Here is a 19645-nt window from a genome sequence, read left to right as displayed (position 1 = left end):
TATTGTAAAGTAATACTTCTAATTATAAGTAATTAGTAATTGCAAGTAATTACTAATACTAATAATAAGTAATTAGAGATATTACCTTAGAAGAAATGAAATGAAATGTAATTATTTAAATTCTTATAACAACTTGTTTCGTATTAAAATAAAATTCCGTTTCTCCGTTACCAATAACGAAGCAGTAAACGAAATTACTCCGATAATTAAGATTCCATAAGATTTCTAATTCTTATATCTAGCTATGTTAAAATCGCAGAAAAATCACCGCGCGTCGCCAATCGCTCTTACCTCTCGACGAAATACTTTTCATCCGTCATTATCATAACACCGTAGAACGCTCACGTCGCGAGAGTAATGACAGAAGTGTTTCGCCGGGTACATCCCGGACATCGACCGCAAAGAACCAAAGACGTGCTTCAGCCGCACAAAGTTCACAATCGCGTATAGAGACAATGCATCACGATTCTGCGTAGTCGTCATTGACTTCCCGGTCGTGAATTGATTATTCGTTTCCCGTGAAATCCCGCGGCGGCGATGCTCGCGTAAGAATGTCTCATTAGAAGAGCATAATAGCGGGCGTTTTGAATGAGGACCGTCATCGCGGTACGAAAGCTTTGACGCGAGCGCGCGAAACGCGGTTGCACGAGTGCGCGAAAGCTCGGTTGCGGAACGAGGAGGAAGAAAACATAGCGTTTCCTTCTTATCCCGTGGCAAAAGCTGGCGGCGTTATCACGCAACCAGGTTTCCGCTCTGAAAAGCTTTCTTTGCCCGATCGTGGCGCTGCCTCCAATTAACGCTTTTCCGCGGGTGTCAAAAGGGCCGACTGGCGCGCTCCAAAGTGAATTAAAGCGCGGGCCCCGTTCGCCACCGTCTTTTTACAACATTCGCAAACGCGGGCGTGCCTGCACGAGCCGACTTCGTCAACGTGTCACTATTCTTATTGCTTGCACATAATACGAGCGCATGCGATTCCCTGTGCGCTTTCAATCTGCCGCAAATACGAACGCGTTCGCATCCGATTTCGGAGAAAACTGCCGCAAAACATGGCCTGGCTGGTTTAATTTCAATTAATGAGGGAGAAACCTTTGTCGAGCCGCGAATTGTGCCGCCGCGTTTCGATCGACGCTCCTGTGGCCGTGCTCGCAATACTGTTTGAGAGATTTCCGCCGTGTACAATTTCGCGGCGCACTGGCCTTTGATTCTTTTTGAGTGTTCGAACCACGGGAATTATTATTACTCTCCAACGTTGTCGTCTGGTAATTGCTTTAATTAACGGTTTTTTAAACGCGGATCAAAGCGAAGATCTGTTTACGGGCTCGTGGCCCTATCGGTGCGAACGTCTTTGACGTTCTCTCGCTTTGATACGCTTTTAACGGAGTCGTTTGAAGATAATTATTCTTTCTGAAAGAGTCATTTTAAATCGGCCGCGATGGTAATTTTGTTGAAACGGATATTTATTCCGATATCGCGAGCGACTTGTGACCGGACCTGTCTAAAAATATTTCCACTAAGCAATACAAGCAGCGACTTCCATTAATATTCGGATACTTTTTAACACGCAATAACTTTTTTAAAACTAGAATAAACGATTTTAATTTTTGTTAGATGACAGGGGGACTAGTTATACTAGACAATTATTAAACTATGTTACAATTTTGCCATTACTTGAAATGACAAAAGAAAATAAAAGACTTTCGTTTTATAACTTTTTTATCTGGGTCTATAACAAAAATTTAATTGATTTTACAAATATATAATAAGTGTTTGAAATATATATTTTACAGTATAAATGTGAAATATTTAATTGAAGTTTGGCGGCGCTGGATATACTGGGGAAGTGAAGAAAAAGAAAGGGAATGTTTCGTCCTAATTCCGCTAGAGGGCTCATCATTCTTCTTCTGTTAATTTTATTAAGTTACAATGAGTATAATAAAACAAAATCGTATCTCTAAATTCTCTTAAAGTTTCGACTATTGTATATTTGAGACATCCGTTTTTGTCATAAATTCATAAAGATCCTCGGTCTAGTAATGGTTATTAGCAACGAACAAACATTGAAATCATTTAATCATGTGGATTCTGAACAATTTCTTTTGCATTTCGCGATTAATAGTTTGATTTTGACTAATGAACACGATCTTGTTACCGATTTTTTCCATCAAAATTATTCGAGTAACTGTCATTTTGAGTTCCCGGAATATTAAATCGAAATGTTAGTAAAAATGTTTGGAAAATCGTATTAATTGTGGATTGTGTGTACGTATTTGAAAATTCAACTGCTGTGATTTTAGCTGACCTTAGGTGCAGAGGAATGAAAGTAGAAATTGCGGTAGACAAAGCATACGATGGGGTGAGTCTGAAATTAAGAAGATATAGATAAAAAGAGCTGGCTGCACGTTGGACTAACAAGACTCAGGACTCAGGGGCTATTATCATAATTGTGGGCTGCAGGCAGTGGCTGTGCCCACAAACCAGAATGCCTCTTGTCTCATCTACCTTCGCGTTTTCTCCTTCTTCTTTCTTGCGCTCTCTTCTTCGGCCGCTTCTTCGTCGAGTCTTTTTACTCAAACCCTCGCAGTCTCGCATTTTGTGCGTCTCTTCGCTGGTCTTTTGCACGTGCTAGAGACAAATGGATCGACCCCTACGGCATTTAACTTTCACGCTGCGTATTTCCATTTAGATTAAAAAGCCTCCTCGATATTTTACAAATTCGCGACAAAATATGACGGAATTTACTAGATCTGCTCTGTGGCGCACAGTTTGTAACGCAAGAAAGTCTTTAGCATAGACAAAACTATCTGAAAAGAAGTAGCTGCGTTTCGTTATAATGGACTCTTCATCTCAGTGCCAAATGTTGTGCGCAAGTATATCTGGGTAAAAATATTTGAAAAAGTATTGGAAATAGTTAACGAAATACTTTTGAATCTCTTCCAAGATTTATTTGATGTCATAAAGAGAAGTATGTACATGTATCGTGAATAGTTGTTATGTTGTGATAAAGAAAATGATTAATTGAAATAGTATTTTCTCTGTCTTAGGATGTGTGCGTGTGTACTGGAAATAATTATTTGAAACAGTATTTCGTGTAACTAAATTTCTATTAATTATTTGAAATTCTATTTCTTACGATTATAATATTTATGAAAGGAAATAAATCGATGAAGAATAGAATTCTTATTGAAAATTCTTGTTGAAAATTCGTATTTCGTAAATCCATGTGGATTTTCATATTAAGATAAGAGCTTACATCTTTATTACTTTCAAACGTTATTATTGAACATTCGTAACTTAGCGTTGAAAGTAATTGGTAAAAATTGCCTGTATCTATTGCATGAAACGGTATTGTATAATATCATTTGATTTCATTATTTGACAATTTTAATAAATTGGAAGTAATACATATATCCATATTCTCGAATTCTTTTAATCGATCCACTGTTTCGAATTTTACCTATTCATTTCTATCATAAATATGTATATCTTTGCCGTTTACTCATTAGAATGATCAGATTGGATTTATTTAGATTTTGTGCGATTCTTATCATAAAGAAACTTACTTAATTGTCTTCCACAACAGTGTCTTCGCAATTCGAATAATCGCGAAATCAAAAATCTGGTATCGTTAGGTTTAGTGTTGAAAACGTCCGTTATTTGCAAACTGGAAATTAAATTAAAATATTAAAAATATTACATATATTTTTCACCTTCATCTAACACGAAAGATTATTTTATTATCGCTTGTATGCGTAAAACGTTTCGTCCGTCTGACCTATACATACACGCCAAGTGAAGGAAGTGGTGTCATCCCATTATCCTTAGAGACGTCTGCAACCGCAGATGTACATACATACACAATACTAGCGTCTATTCAGAAACAATGCTAAAATCCAAGATGTAATGTCTGCCAACAATCGTTCCATTCTCTCCCGTATCTGTACTTTCCTTGATTACAAGACAGGCTTTAAGATCCTGCCAAGACCGACACATACACCGCGACTTTCATTTCGAGGGACAGCGAGTAACGCAAGTAAATCGACATCAAATGTCAAGACCGCAATCCCTTTGATCGAATTTTTCCTAGCGAACTTACCGAGAACCTTTGCAATCTTCCAAGATCCAGTCACTGTTGCAAGCTTCGAACGAACCTAAAGCTCCCTTTCAAAGTAAAGTACTCAGAGTTTCGGGCATTTATGAAGATGCAGACTCGTGCTTTTAAGAATTCGTTAACGAAAATGAAAGTTCGATAGATTCCTTCTATCGAGAACTGTACTAGACTAAAATAAAATGAAAACATTAACCACTAATGATTACATTTTTATTTGCACATTTTTCTACGCGATCTTTCACGATTTTCTTTTAAAGAATTTGTTCTTTTTTTTGTTTAAGTCAGCCACTAGCAACACACGATTTAAATTTATGTTATCTGTTGCGATTTGTTGCAAAATTGATCTTTCTTTGAAATAGCCGTTAACTGATTATTTGATTTGCATTTGCACACTTTTAGATGTAAACGTTTGCGATTGTTTGCTAAGTTGATCTCCTTCTTTTGTATTTCAGTCAAAACAGCTGTGAAAATTTGAACAATTCAAGTATATGTGGATACGTAATTTCGCTCGAATTTAGAAATGTAATTAGTAGACTATGGACTTTTTTATGCAAAATAAAAATTGCCCACATCGATTGTGAGGAATAGAAACTAAATAGCACGTTCCTTCTATATCGTAATAATTTTAATTGATCGAGAATAATACATTGACATCCCTAAATACTTTTAAAAATCCGCGGTTAGGATCAGAAAAATTCAATTCTTGTTACTAGGCTGTGGATTTCCTGCGTTTATGACAGAATCGAATGCAAAACAGTCGAACCATTTAAAGATGTTAAAACTATCGTTGTATTCTTCCTGATTCATTCAAATCGTTGAGAAAAGAGATACACATGGACGCAGCTTCTCTATCATACAATTAACGCAGACAATTTGTATAAACAAAACCGGCGAAATCCACAACACCTTTCTATCGCGTTTCTCTCGGTCTCCTCCATAACAAATCCTTAAATTGTTGTTCCAGATTTCAAGTTTCATTCGTCGAACGTCGAGTCCATCGAGTATTTCCGACCGATAACTGGTTTACTCTTCCATCTTTCGGTGTTTATCATACTTCAACCTGCATCCTCTAAGTGGCGTTGCTAAATTGTTTCTTTTTTCTCGCGTTTCCTCTCGTGTGTTCTTTCAACGAGAGATGCCAGGGGCGTGTATGTTTGTTTATCCTCGGTGTACCCTATTATTAGGGACCGGTGCTGCTCGAAAACCGAATGGCCCATGCGGATATTTGGGCCCGGAGAGACGATCGTACAGCCCCGTCCTCTCTCTCTCTCTCCGCTCTCCCAGCCCCCGCCTCGCTCTCTTTCTTTCCGATCTCTCTGCGTTCTCGCTCCGGTCTCTCCAACTCAGAGGCGTTCAGTTCTCCTTCCTCCCGACCCGTTGTTCTCTCCCCGGTTTCGCGCGTAAGCGTAGTCCCAGACGAAGGAGGATAGCCGAATAAATTTCGGGATGTAAGGTTACCCTGTTCCCGGCTCGGCGTGGCTCCGCACGACGGGGGCCTTGTGCCTATCTAGATCCTGATTTAGCCTCCACCGCATTTTAATTTATCGCTGGTGATCGTGCCGATTACAGGAACGCCTATTCTCAAGATGGAGAGAGAAAGGGAGAGCGAACGAAAGATAAGGTCCCTCATGATCGTCTCCTACAGTCAACTAATGCGTTACCAGAAAGGCGTATTTACGCCGTCCTTCCGCAGGGTGACCGATAGTTTCTCGCCTCGATGTCTTCTGATTGATGTTCAAAAGACACGGTTACCTCGGAGACTGGGGGGTGCTCCCTTCAAAGGGCGCGTTTCGACAAGAAAAATATATCAATTAAGCGCGGCTCGACACTTGTGCTAGGGGATAATTACCTATTATGGGTCGTTCTTCAGGGTATATAAGATTATTATTCATTTTATTACAATTTATTGGATTATTTTCTCTCTTTTGAATACTCAGAAGTTTTTCCTTCTAGCATATAAGTTACAAAAACGAATCGACGCCGAGAGTCTCGCCAGAGTACCATTAGATAAACAATGATTTCATACGTATATAGAACAGAGTGCTCTTTGTCTTTAGGTGACGTTTTTGGTTTCGTCTTTGTGAATAGTCTTCAGTCTCCTGGAGCAATCAGGAGAGTAAAGACGGTCCTTCCTCGTACATCAAATTAATAAACTAAAAGGGATAAGTTTAATTCACTGCGTTTTACTTTTATTTATCTACCCATTTCCAATACAATTTAAAAGGGTTATTGTTGAATATTTACACTACCGTTCGATAGATTGATGTTTCCAGAAAACGTAATGAACTTCGAAATATTCATTTAATACGAATGGAATAGTAAAGTACGAGAGCGTGTACCTATTATGGAACACCGTCTTCGTGCCATGTTCCCGTATTTCATATTCAATGTCCGTACTTTGGAACGACTTTTATGAAATAGGGGCATTGAACATGAAATACGGACGCCAATTGTTCCATAAAACGAGACAATGAGAAGATTGAAATAGGATAAGTGTGTCAATTACTGAGCCTCTCTGGTCGTTTTGTCTTTACAATAATAAGGATTTTTATATTTAGAAACAACACTATTAAAATAATGATATTAAATTTTTTAAATAAAATATGATCTGCAATTTTCACAACCGGATCAAAACTTTAACTTCTTAAGACTTATAAAAGGCGGAAACTAATATTTTAAATTCCTGATAATGGTTTGTTATGTTATTGCAACAACCGACTGTTTAGATATATTTCTCGATTTAAAGTAATTCAGTAACTAAAACAAATTTATGTCTTGTTTCTATTACAGTGCACTGTAACGGGGTTAAGTTTTCATGTTTTTTTTTTATACTGATCCTTCTCATAGCAAACCACGTGTTACATCTCTAAGCTTACATTCTAGGCCTGTGAAATGTGTGTACGTTATTTTCTATCCCTTTTTTGAATAATACCGTATGTATTGAAACATAGGTATACAATAAATTATGCTCAATAATGTAATACGGAATATTTCATGCTTTTACATTTTTGTAATACATATTTATATTATTATTATTTTATAGTATTATTATTATATTATATATATTATTATTATATATTATGATTATATATATAGTATTTACCTAGAATTGATCACAGTAATTGGGGCACAGTAATTAGATCAGTGTACAGAAATTGACACAGTAACTACATCAATGTACAGATATCGACATACAATAACTGGAAAAGGATCAGTGTAATTGACACACAGTAATTAACGTTTCATCTTTTTAAGAGCCCATTAACTCGCTCAGAAACCGTTTCGTATATTTTGTTAAATACTTCGTGTTCTTTGTATATTTCAATCATGGACAAAATTCGTGCTAATATAAAATACAACAACGTATAATTTAAATGTTTGATGAAAAGTGCGATATATAGATAAAATAAACTGTTTAATTTGTCGAAGACTTTGGACTTCTGTTTGCAGTGATTAATGGGCACAATAATTGATACTTACCCTATACAATGTATTTTACTTAGAAACACCCGTATTCGAATAAAGAATGGGTAGTATTTTTACGTCCACCTCCATATGCTCTATCTTCTATGATATTATACTCGCGCCACTGTTCCAAGTAAGGGTCACACTTAAGTGATGTTTCATAATAGGTGTTCCTACTTTATTTATACGTCCCCTTCGTTTTCACGCGATCCCGTTTTCGTGGGACGACTCGTGGGATCCTCTATCCGCCACAATGCGACGCTGATGACACGTTCTGCAGGTCCGCCGATTCAATAACTGTCTGTTTGCGCAGACGACGCCACGTGACGCGCGGTTAGGGACACCATCCAGCACCCTTGTCCAGCGTTATTTGTTTAATTTAACGGCATTGTGCCGTGCCGTCGTGTTTTCGCTAGTTCACGCTCGATTTATCGCACTCGTGACTGTTTCCTGCATTTTTAACGTGGGAGAGAACGCTGCGCTTCGTTGTGACACTTAGATGTTTAATCGTGTCTGATGTGGTCTGCCGACCCGTGTGAAAATCGCTGCGCGTTTTTACCAGCTCAGCTCGCTCCACCAGCGTGACAAACATCGCCATTCATGCGCGGAGTCCCACTCGCATTTTCCATATTGCCGGCGATATTCATTCGCACCGTAACGCATTACTGGCTACGGAATTGTCTGCAAGAGATACGAGTGTGCAATCGACTTTCAACAGGCGGTATTAGTTTCTCGTAGATGTGTTTTATGGATTAGGCGAACGTTGCGTGGAGGCTCTTAGGAGCTTACTTATCGATGGACGTGAAGCGACCGCCGTGCACGTAATTTTGAGCTAATGTATCGTGCGAATGACGGCGGGATTGTGCAAATCTGTTGATTTTATGTATTTATGAGAAATATATAAAATAGTGATAAAATTTAAGTAATAGGAGGATACCAATATACCATTTTCAGTTTGTTAATTTTATTAGAGAATCGTAGGAGATCTCCAAATGAATCCTGTTTCTTGCAACAAATGCAGGCAATTTTTATTTTGCAGGGAGATCCACTGTCTACTCATTTGTAGCTCTTGTCAATTTAACACAGTTTTCGCTTGTCCTAGTAAAAAAGAGTGTTTTTCCTCGACGCAATCATATAAATAGGATTTTACACACTGTGCATTAAATGTTGGCACCCTATACATATGTATTACAACTTGTATAACACGTAATGTGATATAAAGGAAAGACGTTACATCCTTAGTAATTACATCGAAAATGACCAATAAACAGGACACAATAAAATAATAAAATAGCAAAGTAATTATAGTTTAATTGTAAAATAATTTGTAAAAGCCTTCACTATAACTTTCATAAAAAGCTATTTGATATTTTTGTCAAGTAATCCAACAGAGTCGAGAAAGCCGGTTACATGTAAAAACTTTTGCATGAAAAGCATGTATTACTGGTTACTGTATTACAAGTAGATTGCGGATCTTTATGCAATATAAAATTTGCATCAATGGTAAGAGATAAGAAGGTAGATAATATGGCTTTGTTCATACATACATATATGAGTTTCTTCCACGTGCATGTAGGACCACAGTGTAGTAAGTAAACAAAGGCTCACCCTTAACCCTTAATCGGATTATGACGGTCGTGGAAGCCCCACGAAACTTTCAAGTTATCATTACGTTGATGTAATTATTTAAAAGTTCATGTAATCTGTTTCAATAATTGTAGAAAGACGACGCTAATGTGTCAATACTTCTTTTAAATTTTCTGACGGTTTTTCTGATTTGTATTCCACTATCTCATAATTGCAGTTTTAGCACTGATTTTTTAGTATCGTATCAGTTTGATGTTAAAGGGTAGATTAAGGGATGAAAGACGAGGGTTGCATGAGAGTTACTTATTATGATACACATGTAGAAGGAAATATTTGAGTTAATACAGCATAAAAAATTGAAGTAACCCTCATTCTTCACGCTTCTAATTTTATCTACCCCCCCCCCCCCCATGTCAAATTGACACAGTGGTAAAATTTCATTAATATGTTAGAGAAAGATGAGAGTACTTTTTATTTCAACTCATCATGTTTCCTACATAATTTGTCCTTTGGTGTCAATTTGACGTAATAATAAAATTCTAGCATTGCGATAAAAAGATAAATATGTAATTGTATAAATTCTCGTTTTTAATTTGAATAATTCTCATAGGGTGGAGCAGCACTGACCCTTTCGTGACGACGTCGGGACTGTACATCTTGTTCCAGAAATTGCAAATATGTATATAACAAAAGTTCGGTAAAATGTATAAAATTGATAGAATAATATAAATAAATAGCACTTTCTTTAAAAATCGTTAGGTAAATAATATCTTCCCGTGAGAAACTTCTCTGTCCTTATCGAATAAGTTCTCTTACTGATACAAGCTCCTATAAATTCTGTTTTGAAAAATCTCGTGTGATTGCTAATTGCATAACACGTTTAATTGTACGTTAATGCTTATTCTCGATCAACTGAAAATGATAGATGCAAAAGAAATAAATTGAAAAATTGTTGAAAGTAATTTGTAGGATACTATTATGTGATTGCTTATTAGAATTGTTTCTAGAAAAACCGAAATCAAAGAACATAATAAACGCAGAAGATGAGATTCAATTGCGTTTGATATAGTTTATTTGTTGCAACAGTATTGTGTATTTAAATTTTAAAACGTTGCTTGTTTCGTAATTTAATATTCACAACAAACTGACGCACTACATTTACTTCTAGTGCACTCGCCAGCCTGCAGGTATCTGCCTTTGATATAATGTACTGCAGTGTGAGTGCAGGTTTTGCACCAGTTAAGCGACACCTAGTGGTATCAACGAGTATTTACCGAATTGAAATATATATATAACTCTCAATGTAAAATTATTATTCAATGGAGATATTCATATAATAACTTCTTGCATGTCACATTGATTAATTTTGTGACACGAAATTAACTGAAAAATTATAATCAATTCTGAATGTTTATGTCGGTAAAACAGTCGTACTGAAGCATGTATAAAATGTAAAAATATCATTCAACATGAGCTTCAAGAATTGATTAACAATTGAAATGAAAATTACGAAACAATGAAAATCCATTAATATCGCCAAGAATTCAAATTAATATAAAACTAGAACGTTGTCACGATTTTAGATTGTTTCTAAAGGATCAGAATCGTTATCAAAATCATAATTTTCTGTCAAAGAATTATTCTAAACAATTTCCTAATCATGCGTCCACCTGGAGACTTTTCGTTATCAAGCCTATTAGTTGTTATTAAACCTAAATTAGTACGAATCGAGTATTCCGTATACTTTATTTCAGTTGCGAGTTAATATATAATTTGGTTACATCGAATACCATAGTAATACGAAAGCGGGAAGATCATTCTTCATGATAGAAGAATTCGAAAACACGTTGAAAGATCATTTTCGCTTAACTCAGATCTTAAACTCAAAATATAAAGATGAACTAATTAGGTAGTAATCAAACTCTAAACGAAATACAGCAAAATCTTCGATCACTAAAATACTTTTCATGATTTACAAGACAGACATTATACATTAAATATAAATAAAATTCCGAATTTAGTTGAAATTCTTACATAAATATCGAATATAAAAACGTTTTAGTAATTTATTTTATCAACACTTTGTAATTTTGTCAGTCCATTATATAATACAATAAATAAATAAATAAATATTACAAATAGAACAACACAACTTAATAAACTGTAAATTCAATGACTAAAATTACAATATGTAGACAATGTAGTTAAGTACAGGTTCATATAAGTACGTATTTGTAGAACTGTATAATAATAGCTGCGCGAGCCTCTAGCAGAAGGAATTAAACATTAGAAGTTTTACAATTAAATACATTCAACATGTGATTACGTTTATGTATGTTTAACACTTGAACGACGCGGACATTTTCTTTTTCACAAAAATATAACCGAGTGAGTATGCTTGTAATATAACCGAATATGCAATATAATAGTATTTTATCTTAACCTAGACGATCAAATAACAATATTTATACTCTGGGTGCAATTGGACCCAAGCACCGTCGTTCGAGTGTTAAAGTTAATTTTACCGATGTATGGTAAAGCGAATATCACTTAATTTCGCTCAATAAATAAATATTGTTTAATACAAATTATGAAACACACCAACAGCTAGAATAAATTGTGAATCTGTCCGAGGAGTTTTTAAATATTTGTAAAACAAATAAAATTATACTATAAAATTATAGAAACTCCCAGATTATACCTATCGATTTACATCACAAAGACGAAAGACTATTTTTTATGAAACACGCTTCGACATTTTACAACATTCTATCTTTTAATTGCCTTCTGGACAATTCTTCTGATCAGTGCGAATGAAGTATGCTCTGCTTATACTATTTCTGTCTATCACTTGGTATGCTTTCTCCAAAACGGACACCGGTGGCTTTGGTTCTCTCGTCAGGATCCAAGCATTTCGTATGCTAGAATATAAAACGACAGGAGTTATTATTATTTAATTTAAACTACATTATTTATTAAAGTAACAATTCACATTGGTACGTTAATGTAAAGACATGGTTTCATGACCACGGACAAAATCTATTAAAATTATTAGAAAGAGACATTAATTTCTATTAACTTCTGCTTTCTGTGATTAATAAAGACAGTTCTCATTTTATAAAGATCCGCAGTCTAATTATAATATTGTAGCTGTCCTATAGTAAGTGAATTCTGAACAATCTTTTTCTACATAAATTATTAGATAATGTTACCGGGGGCAACTTGTACACGATTGAAATAATTAGTACCACTGAACAATTTATTAATAAGTTTTTAACTATAAAATGTCAGTTTTTTGAAAATTTTACAATTAATTACTGTCAACAGATAATGTGTTATGACAATGAAAAAGAAATGAAGAGTACTAAAATTAAAATTTTTACACTTTCGTATTAAGTTCGTATAAAATCTGCAATCTAATTGTTACCTTCTGGAACTTCGTACAAATTCCTACCTTCAAAAAGTATAAGAACTGGCTTACTATTAATTTATTTGCAAAAGAAATATATAGAAATATAATTAATCTCAATTAATGTGTATTCTCGTATCTTACAAATTTAGAAATTTTGTGAACTACGTACTCTAATTCTGCAGGAGTATGCAATTATTCTGACGAAAACAGTTTCAATACATAAAAAAGTATGTTTACCTGAATACACCAAAGTTCGAGCAGCTCCACACCACGGCATAAGATTTATAATCCGTATCGAGAATCCAGTAAGGTGCGTCCCATGGTAGAGGAAGCGAGGGGAACGTCACAATTAATTTAGGATCTTCCGTCCTGCCAACTAATCTTCCGATTCCCTCTATGCTTGAAGAAACTCCGGTCCTATCATGACCACAACAATTTTAATTCCATTCCACGAAGTTAATTGATTCGTCGCGTATAACGGTTAAGCACTTTTGTTTTACAAAGTTATGTACCGGCAATTAAGCACACCACTTAAATAATAAGTGAACTTCAACGATTATCTTCGAAGTGTTCCTTCACGTCTTAAAGCTTTGATTACACTGTAAATATATATAATTAGTAACACTCGAACGAAAGTATCAAATGAAGAGTAACCACAGTCTTCATAGCGTAACTCTGAGAGATTAGCTTTTATATCCACTAAAATGTTCATACCAAAAGTAATAATATTCATAGCGTAATTATTAGAATTCACCCTGCATGACTAATAAAATTATCAAACCACGTGTAATAATAGTATTCATAGTCGTAGGATTCGGGGCCATTTCGACTCGGAGTCTAAATATTGTTATTTGACCATCTAGTTTCTGATAATTAAAATTTTAATTTGATGATAGAGGAACGTAACGGATCTAGATTGAAAAAGCTTAAAAAATGTATTGTGAAAAATTGCCAAATAAAATTATAGATAATCCTAAGTATACTCAGTTATATTTTTGTCAAAGAGGTCCGTCGTTCGAATGTTAATTAAACATAGGTTTCATTAGTTCTTTACTCTCTGAGTAATTTTGTTAATTTTTTAATGGTTCTGCGAATAAAAAGTAAATCTTTTATGTAACAAGAATTTACAATTTCGTCAAATAAAGCAGTCTAAGAAATTATAATAAATCGTCGATCTTTATTGATATGTGATAATTGGACGCTGTTAGACTGTTTTAGTTTTAAACATTTCTCACGAAAATAATTGCATCGAATGCAGAATAGCAAAAACATTTGAACAGTTTATAAATACTGTTGTATTATTTTTAACTTATTGAAATTATTAAGAAAATAGATAAGTTTAGATGTAGCTATTATACTTTGTAATTAGTACAGACAGTTTATATATTGCATAAAATTTGCAGTTTAGTGTTCAGTGCACTCGTATTGTTTCCAATTTCAATTGATATTTTGCATTCCCTAGATTTTTCATTTCGACGAAACCATCGGAGCTCCATATTTCGGTCCACTTAGGCTATATATAGCTTATGTTCCCAATATCTCTCGACCATTAATCATTCCGAATTTATGTAGACCGGTATTGATTATCTGTAAACCCCTGTTAATAATCCTTGATCACTAATGATCCGTAGTAACCGCACATCATCCTAGCCCCTGCGCTAATGCGTGCACTTGCTGTAAGTACTCGCACGCCTATAGCACTTAGTTGCAAGCTCAGAATGAAATCTATATGTATATGCAATGAAATCAGCAATTGTAGAAAAAAATTGTAACGACCCATAACGAAGCTCTGGGAATCTATCTTTTATGTATGACGAAAGTATCGAATGAAGAGAGTAACCACAGTATTCATAGCATAACTCTGAGAGATTAGCTTTTATTTCCACTAAAATGTTCAAACCAAAAGTAATAATATTCATAGCGCAATTATTAGAATTCATCTTTTATGGCTAATAAAATTATCGAACCACGTGTAATAATAGTATTCATAGTCGTAGGATAATACCAAGAATTTACCTTTTATATCTAATAAAATTTTGAAGCGTAGAGTAGTAATAGCGTAGTTCCGAGAATTTAATTACAATACCATTCTGCTCTAATGGGTCTTTAGTTTAATTTCGATGCTGTAACCATTCCTCGATTTTAACACTAGATCTACCGGGCCCTAAACGCGACTAATGTAATATTGTTTTACAACATCGACAAGATTTGATTTACTCCAACTTTGGACGACTTCTATTACAACATACGCTTAAGTAAAGAAATCAACAAATCCCCATAGAAATTCAACAAATTCCCCATAGAAATGTTTCTATAATTTCCGTAACTGTGTGACAGAAAGAAAACCGGAAACTAGTAATTTTGACTGGTTTGGTAGTTCTAGTGTTAAAACAATTTGAAATAAAAATATGTCGATTAAACTCTAGTTTTAATTACTTATTTTCAAATTATTGCCGTAGTATACATTGATTTTTTTGTGTTGGTTGATGTCGGGTCAAATAAAGTGAATAATTGACGTCAAGGTAGTTTTAGTTCCTCGAATATTTTAAGAAAACGTTGGATTAAAAATTTCCGGAACTCTAAACAATGTATGTTACAACAGGTTGTGAAAATCTTTGAATGATTAGATTAATATCCATATATTCTTAAAATGACATAAGTGCATAAATGTAGACAAGTATTCTATTCATTTGCTTTATAATTAACTTCAGGTATTATACTGTGTTATGCAAGATTTACAAGTGTAACCAAAGGTTCGACGATATTTTTCATTGTTCACTGTTTTCGATCATTTTATTCTAAGTAGACAGCGGATTTTATGTATTTATGATAAAGTAGATCAAATACAAAAGTGTAAAGGCATTAGAAGAATTTAAGCACACTTTTGCAATTATTAAAAGAGAAGAGACATGTTATCCAATTTATGTGTCTTACAATTAACTTCGGTAATTTTTATATTTTGTATAAAAATTCACTGTATAATTGCAAGAGAAAATTTATAATTAGTATTTGAATATCCAAAAGTAACCACTAGCATTTGAATTTTCAATTCGTGTTTGAATACCTAATTTATGAAATGTATGGAAAGAGTCTTACAAAACGAAGATATAGTTTTTGCACTAAACCTTATTGTACTCCAAATTGGTTCTTTTGTACATAATATTTGTTATTTTGCAAATCGAATTAACTTTTTGACAGGTTTTACTCATCCTTTTGTAAATCAAGTACTCTCTTTCGAGAATAAAATTAACTCTTTCATAGTTCAAAATTGGCCAGCTTTTAATTTTTTAATCCAATGTAAATTTTATTACGATGTAAATTTTATTAATTTGGAGTGTAGCAAGGTGAACATAATTAGTACAAAAGGATAGATTTGGAGTTCAAAAGGTGAATATGATTTACAAAAGGATCAATTTCGAGTGCAAAAAGATGAATATGATCTACGAAACAATTCATTTGGAGTGAAACAGGATGAACGTGATTGGTACAAAAGGATGAATTTGAAGCTGAAAAAGTGAATATGATTTATACAAGAGGATCAATTTGGAGTGCAAGAAGATGAATATGATCTACAAAAGAGGATTCATTTGGAGTGCAAAACCTGTATCTGAGTCTCGAGAACAATGAAGAATTTCTGAAAAGCGATGGCATTTAGAAAGCATGAACAAATCCTACTTACAGGGCAGATATCTGTTTATTCAAGATCTTTATCGATCCGTTTTCACCTTGGCTGTAATTCGCAGTCACGCACTTCCCGCCGAATTCGAAGAAAGCGAAGTACCTCTCCACCTCGTACCATTTCCCGACATACTGGAAAACAGGTTAGCGCGTCGGGTTTACAGAAACGATGCGGCGAAATGATACCAAAAGAATTCAGCACGCCTCCAAGAAAGTTCCAGCGAATTTTCTCGGAAGTAGCATCGCGTGTGTCGCATTACGCGTCGAATGTATATCACTATACATCCCATCGAGGACAACTTTCTAAGTGCAGGTTGCGTTGTCTCATAAGTAAGCCAATAACACAGGCGAACGAAAGAAATCTATTCTAATTTCCATCAATTAATAACGATCAAACGATAGACGAGCGCCGTACTTACCCTGTCCATGTCGAAGCTTGGCATAGTCTCCAAATTGGGGCACGTGCCTAAAAATGGTACCTGCGCCGATGCACCAGCTACGGCGATTAGAATTAGACACGATCGTAACATTTTCGTTAACTGCAATTAAACCAGCAAAAATTCGTTTCATATTAATTCCAGGTATTTCATCGAATATTATGATGTGAGAGAAAGATGCAGTGGTGGTGGTTTTTGAATAGAGATAAAAGAGACAGTAGGAAATAATTGTCAATAGAAACTCGATTTTTATTCACGTGAAGGGTAGTCATCATTAAATTTTAAAGAAATTCCAAAAAATACGATGATTAGAAAAAAAATAATTTTTATGCGCTGTGGTTACCAATTTTAATAAATTGAAAGCAGTATATAATATAATATATATAATAATTTATAATAATAATATAATAATAATAATATAATAATAATATAATAATAATAATATAATAATAATAATGTAATAATAATATAATAATAATAATATAATAATAATATATAATATATATAATATATATCAATATTTTTAATTTTTGGGAATGAATTTTACTGATTTGTACTTAACCAACTCATTATTATCATGATGCGTAAAATCCGTACTCTATTTATGGTTATGATAGCAATCTATGGATCTAAATTGCCAGTTCTAGAATCGGTCTACTTCAAATAGGAAGATTTCATATTTAATGCGAATTTTCTGTATTAAAATATGACTGCAGTTTGTGCGAAAACGCCTTTCGAAAGAACAGTTAGCTTTCGGTCTATAAAACTGTGGTAACGATGCAGTTATCATGGCATTGCATGGTCACCGTTATTTGTGGATGTTGCTAGAATATAATTGAAGAAGGTGACAGAGAATATCACGACCGACAATAATAATTTCATAGCATCGGGAACATTTTTTTTGGTCTCGCGCACTAAAGATAAAAAACTTCGATTTTAATGTGTATTAAGAACAACAGTATTTTGACCACTTAGCTGCGTCGATCTCTTTTTAAGATCAATTTTGTATGCGTTTTTTATCGATCATACCGGGCGCAGTTTTTTTCCGGCAAGTTGTTCTAGAATTATTCTAAAATGTGCGAAATTTATGAATATGTTTCAAAATAAAATTAAAAGTAAAATTTCCTTGTGACGTATACACGTTGTCCACAGCTAAAATAAAATAAACCAGCTGCGTCGTCGAATTGATTGAACTCAAATGAATTCAATTTCAGAAACCAGAAGTTTCTGTGAGATGAAAATTCTCGTTATATGTATAATACTTTCACATAAAGATTCAAACTGTAGACTAGACTTTATGCATTCATGAAAAAACAAATTACTAGACGAAATACTAAAGCGTAAACATATTGAAACAATTTAATAACATTGATATCTTCTCTTCACCGGATTCAAATCTTCGAAAGAAGAAATATATTGTTTTTCAGTTTCTGTTCTTTACAATTGAGTTGGACAATTTTTATTTTGCGTAAAGATTCGTAGTTTACTCCGGTGCCTGTTCATTAATAACTAAACTGCGAATCTTTATGCAAAATAGAGATCATCTGCATCGATTGCAAGATGTGTAAACTAAAGAACAAGTTGCTTCTTTCTTCGATAACTTTAATAGGTCAAAAGTAATACATCATCATTTATAAATTCTGTTGTTAAAAATGTTTTTACTGTTTTAAATCGCGTTTACTCAATTTCGCCATAAACGTATACAGTCCACTGTCCAACAATTTCTTATATTTCTGCAAATGCCTGTTACATCCGTGGCAAAAAATGATTGCACATGGACAATTTAGCGGATTTAATATATTCCGCCCATTGTCACAGATTTTTCCGACAACGTTTCTTCTTTTCAGCTCATTAGAATAGGCGATCCATTTGCCGACGTTGCTCTCGGCGCATTAAACATTCATAAGCCGGTTATAATCTCGAGTATCTTGTATTCAAGAGTTGCTCCGCGAGCGACCACTCCGCGAACTCCGACCGTGCCAAGGAAAGCTGCGGTGCCGAATTGCAAATTGAATGGAAATGATAATGGAACACGTACCGGATTGATAATCGTTGGTACACTCGGAATGTCGGCGACTCGTGAAACTGGTACAGGGTTGACTGTTACACTTCTCACGCGATGAACCGTCCGCCGGTGACTGGTCTTCCCGTTCCGTACACCTTCCACTTACGCGGACGAACTCTTGAAGGCTGACTGGATGCGTTCGAAAAATTTCTGTCAGTTAGTGGGTCGCTAACGGTACATTTCAAGTTCAAAAAACCCCGGTTAATGCCGGCGCATTGTCCGTGGACCGGTTGCTGGTGCGCACACACGGTCTTTCTGAATTTCGAAAATCGCCCAAACTGTCGTGTTGGCGCGCATAATTAGAGACTCGACGTATCTTTTACATTGTTATTCATATTTAAACGAAAACTTAAAAACAAAGTATATTTATATATTTCGATATTAGAGATAATAGAAAATAGTTGTTAAGTTTTTGGTTTAAATATGCAGACTGTGTTTCAGCTAAAGGAGGTCACCCACGGTGCTGTGAATAATTATCATTTTTATTGATGTTTAAACAAAAATCAGAGAAAACAGTATTTGCATATTTCTATATTCTAATATAGAAATATGAAATTATGGTGTTTCGTTAAGTTTTTTGAAAATATCACTTAAAATGTAAAACTTGCTTTGAGTCTATAATTATTCGCACCATTGTATATAGTAAAAATAAGTTGATGAGAGTGCATTTTATTATATCTATCTCTATGCGAACTAAAATTTGCGTACGTCTATTACGAGTTGTGGGAAACAAAAAAGGAACGGAAGGCATTTGGGGATTTTTTTGACTAATGATTCTAATTTGTCGAATGTAACACATCGATGCTATTCAACTCTTTCATTCAATCATCTGTTTTGAGTTATAATAACTATTTAATTATAATAACTTATACTAAAATCGAATAATGCAGATG

At 34.5% G+C, this 19645-nt stretch overlaps 1 protein-coding gene across 1 annotated transcript; it reads right to left on the bottom strand.

The window, feature by feature from the left end:
• Positions 1–10892: 10892 nt before the first annotated feature.
• LOC117219957 (apolipoprotein D) lies at positions 10893–18883 on the bottom strand. The gene is made up of 5 exons (XM_033469540.2): positions 18726–18883; positions 16670–16789; positions 16252–16382; positions 12810–12989; positions 10893–12081 (listed from the first exon to the last, which is right to left on the bottom strand). Exons 2-5 carry the CDS (start codon positions 16778–16780, stop codon positions 11937–11939), a joined length of 567 nt encoding a protein of 188 aa, XP_033325431.2. The 5' UTR covers positions 16781–16789; positions 18726–18883; the 3' UTR covers positions 10893–11936.
• Between the last annotated feature and the right edge of the window lie 762 nt (positions 18884–19645).

Source organism: Megalopta genalis, chromosome 10 (assembly GCF_051020955.1).
Source record: "Megalopta genalis isolate 19385.01 chromosome 10, iyMegGena1_principal, whole genome shotgun sequence".
Lineage (NCBI taxonomy): Eukaryota > Metazoa > Arthropoda > Insecta > Hymenoptera > Halictidae > Megalopta > Megalopta genalis.
Note: the sequence above shows the minus strand (reverse complement) of the source record. Positions and strands in the feature narration are given on the sequence as shown.

Excerpts from the sequence above, each read along its gene's own strand:
- LOC117219957 (XM_033469540.2), bottom strand. The coding sequence starts at position 16,780 with ATGTTACGATCGTGTCTAATTCTAATCGCCGTAGCTGGTGCATCGGCG. Across the intron at positions 12,990-16,251 it reads AATAAACAGATATCTGCCCT|GACCGGAGTTTCTTCAAGCA; the intron begins GTAAGTAGGATT and ends TGGTCATGATAG. Across the intron at positions 12,082-12,809 it reads TCGAACTTTGGTGTATTCAG|CATACGAAATGCTTGGATCC; the intron begins GTAAACATACTT and ends TTTATATTCTAG.